The 8987-nt window shown below is 31.7% G+C and overlaps 1 protein-coding gene across 1 annotated transcript in view; it reads left to right on the top strand.

The window, feature by feature from the left end:
* Window positions 1–8987, top strand: part of LOC106472197 (protein DEK-like) — a 53398-nt gene that overhangs the window by 16893 nt on the left and 27518 nt on the right. The window contains exons 4-5 of the mRNA XM_013932824.2: window positions 2332–2408; window positions 6213–6307. Of these exons, the coding sequence (XP_013788278.1) occupies window positions 2332–2408; window positions 6213–6307 (172 nt within the window). The remainder of the gene's footprint in view (window positions 1–2331; window positions 2409–6212; window positions 6308–8987) is intronic.

The following is an 8987-nucleotide window of genomic DNA, read 5'->3' on the forward strand; positions in this document are numbered from 1 at the left end:
CCTTACCTTAGGAAAGACATAGAATTGTTTGAAAGGGTTCAGAGAATGGTCTCTGGGATGGAGGGGTTTTCATATGAGGAGAGGCTGAAATCTCTCAAATTGTTTTCTCTTGAATAAAGAAGTGTTAGGGGGGGGGATCTGATTTACTGTTTAAGATTGTAAAGGGAATTGATAGTGTTGATGCATCATCTTTTTTCATACTTAACAATGAGAATAGTAGGATTAGGGGGACACATAAATGTTTGCAAGGTAAGAGTCATCTTCAGCTAAGACAGTTTTATTTTTCTAACAGGATGGTTGGCCTTTGGAATTGGTTGCCTTCGGTAGTTGTAGAGGCAGTAAATTTAAATGAGTTTAAGAAAAACATTGATAAGTATGTGAATTATAAGGGCTGGCTTTAAGAATGTTTTTTAATTAGTTTAATTTAAAGGATGGAACAGCCAAGATGGACCAATAGGTCCCATGTTATCCCAAAACATTGTTACATGTTACGTTATGACCTAATGGTACTTGATATGTCATGGTATTCTGTACACTATGGGTACAGGGTTTGATATTAACTCTAATCTGATGTCCCACGACAACTAAGAAATGTATTTGGAATAGTTGCTGACATATTTATTTTACTTGTGAATTTTTAGTGTAGCTACTTTTTCACAGCAAAACACATATTAATTTCTCGAACTCAATATGCAGTTGTTTATTTATTAAAGCACAAAAGGAAGTAGTTTTAAAGCCAATGAGAAAACTGTATTTCTTTATGAAGCAACATCAGTACCCTGGATGTAGTATCAGTCCAAAGTATCTTTGGTTTTATGTACATTTTACTTTACAATATCTAAGGTATGTTATTATTATTAAATAAATTAAATATTGTTTTATAAATATTTACACTATTTATAATTTGAACATTTTAATGATTTGACAGGTATATATGTAGCTGGCAAGCTTTGAAGGAGAAACGTGTTTTGTATACCCGTTAACAACAAATTTCTGTGTAATTATCCCTAGACTAATAATCTGTTATTGTCACTAGCCGAAGTGTGCAAGTGACTTAAATAGTTAATGTAGTCCTTAAGTATCTGTTATGATAACTGGTTTGTTTCTTATCCTCCATAAAATAATAAGTGGTACTTTATATACACACACACATATATCCTTTACACAGAACGTAATTCAAGTGATAACTGGTTTATTTTTTATCCCCCACACAATAGCTAATAATGGTGTGTTTTTTATCCTTTACCTGGTACATAATTCAAGTGATAACTGGTTTATTTTTTATCCCCCACACAATAGCTAATAATGGTGTGTTTTTTATCCCTTACACGATACATAATTCAATTGATAACTGGTTTGTTTTTTTATCCTCCACATATATTAGAGGTTGTCATGTTTATGGTTCTCCATATTTATGTGATCTAATACTGACACCTGTTTCTCATCCTCTTCATAGTAAATACAGGTGACTAGTTTGCATTTGATCTTCTATATAATAAACATGAATTGTCTGTTTCTAATTTTTCAAACAATAAGTAACTCATTTCAGTACCTCTTTAATCCTTATTGTAACTGTTACTGGCAATTGATCTGTTTCCAATTCCATACACATACTTTATACAAAAACTGATATCTTACTAAGATATATTAGAAGGTCTAAATAGTACAATTTAACTTTTAACAACAGTAATGTATTAACATTAAGTATTCTAGAAAAGATAAAATTCACTATTGATTTCAATTTAAACAATTTGTCACATTTCTTTTATGTATAAATTTATCAGTTAAAAGCTGAAATATTTTTGTTTTAAAAACTGTATTGAAGTATGGTTGTAAAATTATTGTACTAGCTATGATAAACTTGTTCATTTGTTATATATGTGTTTAAAACAGTGTGCAAAATATAATAACTAAAAATAATGGTTGGAGACGGCTTGAATGGGTAATGAAGAAAAACTTTAATATAAGTGTAACATAACAGCAAATGTACAATGTTTTGACATCATCAGGTACCAGTAATAACTAAAATGTAGGAGTGTCCAGAATGGTTAAATCTTTTTTCCTTGTGTTGCTGACATACAGTTTAAGATAGTGAAACTAAAATACTTGTATTTTGTTTACAAGTTACAAATTTTACATGAAGAATGAATATTTTTTGAAACAAGTACATCACTAGTTTGATCGTTTTTAAGTACTTGAGAATGTCTGTTCTTCCTTACTGTAAAAGTTGTAACTTGTAAAAGAATATTTATAATCAATAAGTAAATTCAAGTGAAACTAGAAATACTTCAGTTACAAACAAGTTCTTTTTTTTCTATTTTTGTGTATTAGTTGAATTTCAACTTCAGAAGCAGAAAGCAGATGACTTAAAGCTGTTACACAAGTTTCTTTTTAACCGGCCCGGCTCGGTATGTGTTACTTTGTATACCTTAAGTACAGAAGTATAAGTTTAACCCTACTCTGTTTTGAGAGAATAAAACTGCACCATTGAATTAAAGAAAATATAGATAATAAATTTGTAGTCATTCATTAACACATTAAAAGAAATCTTTAGAGTTGAATTTTATTCAGTGAAAAACTTTTATTTATTTAATTTCATACATCAGAAATGTAAGCAAAAAATTCAGAAACTTTGATTTTGAGTTTATTTCACCATGCTTTGAATAAAATCATTGGTGTTTGCGAATTTCCTGAATTTTTTCTAGACAAATTATGGCACTTGTAGCACTAGGAAGAAAGTCATAATAGTTTTGAACGTGATAGTGCTAATTTAATATTGGAACTTGGATGCAGGTATAAATTTGTTGACTTTTTATCCAATACCTGTCTCTCATCCTCTTCTCATGTAATTACCCATATCTCAACATCGAGAAGTCATAGGCTAGTAATCTACAGAAATAATGAAATCTTTTTTCTGTTGCTTTCATCTATATAAGCTGATATGGCTTCCAGAAGTTTATTTAAAGGTTGGAATACGGTGATAAAATCTTAGCTTGGTGATATGTTTTTAGAATAAAAGGTGTTAGTAAACAAGGTCTGCTACAATAATAGTCCAAATTTTTTGAAAGCTTGTTTCATCAATTACTTAAGTTTAATTATGATTTCCAAGAGGATACTACACCTCTTCACACAGCTTAGCTATATTTCCCAAGTGTCTGCCTCAGAGATTTGCATGTCACTAGCCTTTAGTGAACTCCCATCCAATCTCACAACATTACTCGTGAATTTTGCTACTACATATTGATGTCATTATGCAGCAAAAGCCCTCCACCAGTAGGAAGATGACACGCTTCTATGTGCAATAACTTCCCCTATACATTTGCACTCGATAAATTCATTCTATTCCTGTATTAATAGACAGGTTTAAATTATCTAGTTTATGCTCAATTTTATGATATTTGCATCATTAACGAACCTTTGATTTTTGTTTTCTTTAGCATTTGTTTCAAAAGCTTTAATTTCTATTGTGAATTCTCAAAGGATGGGGATTTATTTTTGGTCCTGAGTGTGTAACATTCTTCATTCTTAGGCATTATTTCATCTGTGGCTTTTGGAGGCTCGTTAACTCTCAAGAACGTTGCAATCGATGTTGAATATGTTGGGCTTCCTACTCCCGCCCTGTCAGCCAAATTTCTTTCCCGACAGTCGAAAATGATCTTTTGAACTATGTCCTGATTTGCTTTAGGTGTAGTACTTTACCATTCGTGAGACGATCTTAACCTTTCAATCTCTCTGGATTTCATTCTCAGGTTTGTTCCTTTCCTTATCATTTGCCTATGTTCTTTATTATTTATTTATTTCAGGCTTACTTCTTCTTCTCATCCTCTCTCTACCAGTAGTCTTCTTGTCAACAATTTTTCACACATACAATTCCTTAAGTACCTATCTCTTCTTCTGACAGTTTTCCATTTTTCCACTTTGGTCTCTTTCTTTGCTTGTCTCCTCATTTCCTTTTCACCTCCCTTCGTTCCCACCTACAGTCTTTTTTTTATCTGGTCTGTGGTTGATTATGGTCAATGTATTGGGACACCTTTCTACACATTTTTCTTGACCTGTCCTCCCTTTCTTTTTTTGTACTGTCTTCTTTTTTGTGTTTCCCCATTCCATACTCTACCCTTAGACTCACCGTTGCATTGTGTGGGCATTTACTTGCCATATGTATGGCTCGAGTCTGACTTTTCTTTCCTTCTGTTAATTCATTCTTGGATGTTTCCATTTCTCCTACCTCCCTTCATTTCCTATGGTTGTTCAGTTAGGGAAGGGGTCTTATCCTGGGATCTGCATCCTTTATCACACCCATTCAGTGTTTGGTGTTTCTTCTTTTCTTGTGTCAACCGAGTTCAGCCTACCTTTTTTGCCTGTAAGATGTGGTATATCTGACCTACATGGACTCTGACTTCCCTAGTATCCCTCTTTCCCTTAGGGATAAAACCAATGAGCAAGTGTCATTGTATTATATCAATTTGCTAAACAGTAATATGCATAATAGAGTTGTTTGGGAGATAAAGAGGGTATAATCCGGAACATATTTATTATTATTAGCCTTGAATATTATGACAACATTTCAGAACTCTTGTGTGATTTTTCTTCAGGAACAAGGAAGGCACGTCTCAGAATGTCATCGTAAAATAATATTTAAGGCAATTTGATTTGTTGAAATTAAGAACTGTTTTTTGTTTAAACAATAAACATATGCTTTGTGCAAATTACATGCAAGATACAGGAATAATAATTCATAATCAGATATATTTTTCTTTTAGAAATTTCAAGGTATCACATTGAATTGTGCATAAGTTCAATGTTTTGAGAACAACACATTAAATCTAAATATATAACCATAAACAGAACTTATTTTATGCAACATGTACGGGGGGTTTGCTACCTTGTATTAAAATAATTTTGATTATACACATCATCAAGTTACTTGACAACACAGCCAATATAAATTCTTGGTTGAACTACATGTATCAGAACTACAGCCCCATCTCAAGCAACAGAATGTAATATATCAACAAGGATTTCCTTCAGGAAAAATGACACAAGTTACATTTATACAAGTTGCTTCCATGACATATACAGGAAAGAAAGACCAACTCTAGAAAATTTTATGAGTGATACCCATCTTGGTGGAGATGGCAGTTTGTGGTGGCAATGTTCTGGACCATTCATACATTCAGAAATACTGGCCACATATGGAAAAGAGGTTGCTGCATTCATTGAGATAAGGCTTTCCATCATACCTTATGTTTTACTGTCACATACCCCAAGCAGCTGGAGAATTAAACTCATATTCATTGTATTCCATGTGAAGATATACTGGTCAAGTCACTGGAATGCAATACCTGTGGACTTCTGTGTGATCAGTCTGTTGAAATGGGTACTGTGAAACTGTTGACTTCTTAGACAAGATTGATTATGGAAACAAACCAGGAGGAGTGGTGTGTTTTGGACATGACAACCTTGTGATGAAGCCTTTTTCAGTAGAATCTATGCTGCAGGGCTATTGTCAAGATGCACAATCATCAGATAAAGCCTGGCCAGATGAGGAAACTTGGACAATAACAATGTGGTGAAGCCTCAAAATCATTTTAATATAACATACTCTGTTCTCTCTCTCTCTCTCTTTGTATTATTATTACTGAAAATGTTTTGTTATAATTATGGTTTCGTTGTTAGTATTATATTTCTGTCATCCAGATTCCATTTTTATGTTCATTATGTGTGAAGTAAAATTATGTAGTTCAGTAGCTGGTACATTCTAATATAAAGCTAAAACAAACTACCTTCTGGTTAGAAGTTAAGTTTGAGTAATTAAAAATAATGACCTTTTTTTTGAGTATTTTTCAACCTTCTATGGTAAACAAGTTTCTTGTGTAGCTGAATGCATTGAAAAGGTTATAAATAAACAGTAAAATAACTGGTGTGGGTAATTTTATTGAATGTAAGAAACAGATAGCCCATTGTGTAGCTTTGTGCTTAATTCCAAACAAACATAAGAAACATTTGGTTCCTCTTGCCAAAACAATAAAACCTAGAAAATTAGTTTTCACTAGTTTTTAAAACCCAGGCCTTTGGTCCTATTTAATTGTTCAGTTTTGTTTGAAACTGTTATATGAGACAATAATGACATATGGTTGTCTTTATTTACTGTATTAAAAATTAGTATTCTTTAATCAGTTGGATGTTAAATTGTGTTAATTATCATTATACAGGTATCAGAGATTAAGAAAAACATCAGGAAGTTTAATGGTTTTCCATTCACAAAAGATTCTCCTGAGTTTGAGAGAAAAAAAGCTAAGCTTGAAAAGTAAGTTGTGAATTTGGTGATTCTCTTCAGGTGTGGTGGATGTAGGTAATATGTTGAGTTTTTTATCATGAATTTTACTAGGAATGTAGAAGCCTACTGGTACAAATGTAAGTCTAGGACTATAACTGAAGATGAACTAGCACTGGTAAAATTACTTACACAGTATTTAAGAAGTTTTGTATAGGCCTCTTGTTTGATATTTCGATAAACCTTAGTATACTAGAAACAGGAAATTTTTTTTATGACAAGGAAGTTCAATACTGTGTGGTAAAGTGAGGTACTTGTTCATTAGTTATTTTTATTTTTGGTGGTCAGTGGTTAAGTTCACATGATGTTATACAGTAATATAAGTATGATCCTTAATGAATCCTCCCTCGTCATTAGCTTATTTACTTTTATAGTTAGTTATGAATAATATATAAAATAAGTGAACATAATTGATTCATGTATGGCAACTTGGAAACATAGGGGATGGAAACTTGTAACATATTATAATCTCAGTATCTTCATGCTAAGTTTTAGGCTAGGCTTTAATATCATAAAATATATGTATTTTAGTGAAATCCAGATAATGTAGTACATGTACAAATAATACTAATCCTGATGAAGCCACAAAGGTGAAATGTTGGTTAAAATAAAAAGTTCTTTTATAAGTATCTGGAGTTTAAAGGTTGTTTTTTTCTAACATTTTTATTAAAAGTCTTCATTTGTACTGATTGATCTTGTATGTCATATGCTATGTGCATAATTTTCCCACATTGGAGCCTCAGAGAGTGATGCAATCCAGTTTTCTCAGGCCTGAGTTATAGACTGATATGTTTCTTTTACTTGAATAGTATATCCATTCTTCTGTCACTGAGTCTGTTATAGGTTCAGCAACAGAGAGAATGGACATTAAGGAAAAAGGAAGCACTCCTAATTCAAAACTTAAAACTGAAGCTGAAAAACACCACTGCATCTCAAACTGTGATAAACTTATCATTTCTGAGATGGGCAAAGAGTGAAAACTTCGTCAAGCAATCAAATGTCAGCATCTATTTCAAATGCACTTAAACAATATGTATATTTTAAAGCATTGCAGAACATGTTAAATGTAGTGAAGGAAAGCAACTTCTTTAGAATATATACATATCCATATTTTTATATTCACAATTAGAAGCCTCGATTGTGAAGCTGTCTTTAATACTTTATTAAAGAAATCAGTTGTTTGACATAGCCTGGGACTCTTGTAAGATACCTTGTATTCAGGCAACAGAAGTAATAGTTGAGCAACATGGTAGGCAAAATGAAATTGTTAAAACATTGGTTGATGGTAATGGATTCATGATGAGGAAAACAAAGTCTAATCAAGAACTATGATAGGGATCACGAGAAATTGCACAAAACCCTAATAGAATGTTCGGGTTAAAAAGTACCTTAATCCTTTCATCCCTGCAGCCATTTTTAAATTCCTTTCTGCATTGTTACTGCATTACATTCAAAATTTAATTAAACCTCTTCACTATCAATGTATTTTAATAAAATTATTATTATCAAATACATTATAATTTAAGATTTTATATTATCTAAGTTTTATTCTTTTATTTTAAAAAGAAACAGTTTTTGCTGTCATGTGATCCGCTTGCCGTTACAATTCTTAACTTTTAAGATCTCTTATACAAACAACTGTGAGGAGTATCTAACATAAACTGTTATGTTAACTTTGAGTGTTCCTGACAAAAACCTCTTAAGATTTTGTTATTAAAGTTTATTGGTATTTTGTACAAAAAGAATGACATTATTATAATTGTCTTTTTAACTAAAATGTTTTTTTATCTATATTAGTTATTTCCACACAAACTGTTAAAAATAGTTCTAGTGCAAGGTGATTTTCATTTTAAGTATAAAAATACTTCATATTATAGTTTCATATTTCATTTACATAACCTCTAGAGTCTCCTAAATGAATATCAAAGGTTTTAAGGTAAATGTTTATATTTTATTTATCATTTTCTCTACCATATCACTAACTCTAGCTATTATCATCGGTGTACAATGCAATGAAATGACTAAAATTAGGAAGTAGAAAAAAAGTACATACCCTTTAATTTTTTGTTCAATATCTTTAAATATGTTGTTTTGGTTAATTTTTAATGTTCATTTTTCTTTCTTGTCTTTTACTATTTATTCTTCATCTCGACACAAGTCAACAGTGTCCTCAAAGCATATTAAAGTGTCTCTGGCAGACGTGCACAACCCCTTTGGCAAAATTCTCATGCACTGTGTAATGTCGTAAGCCTTGAGAATTGACACAAAGTATGATGTATCTACACATCTACCATTGTATTACTGAAGATACAGGGTACCATAGAGAATTTGCATAGCTCGTTGGTCACATGACAATACATCTGAAGTTTATAACTTAGATAACATGCATTATAATTTTAAATTTTGAATGTAACGCAGCGACTTGCACAGAAAAGTGTTTAATAAAGGGTTAAGCAGTCAAAGTCCACTATACAGATGTATTTTATTACTATATGGAACTTTTTGAAGATTTTCTTCCCCACAGGAAACTATTGTAAAGTCTTTCTAAGTTTAACTCTCTCATTACGGGCTCGGTCAATTTAATACTTTTAACTCTTAATATGGTGTGTATATCTTCATGAAATATGGCAGTCTTTCAGTTAACATTACAAGT

The sequence above is a fragment of the Limulus polyphemus genome, unplaced genomic scaffold (genome assembly GCF_000517525.1).
Source record: "Limulus polyphemus unplaced genomic scaffold, Limulus_polyphemus-2.1.2 Scaffold5152, whole genome shotgun sequence".
Lineage (NCBI taxonomy): Eukaryota > Metazoa > Arthropoda > Merostomata > Xiphosura > Limulidae > Limulus > Limulus polyphemus.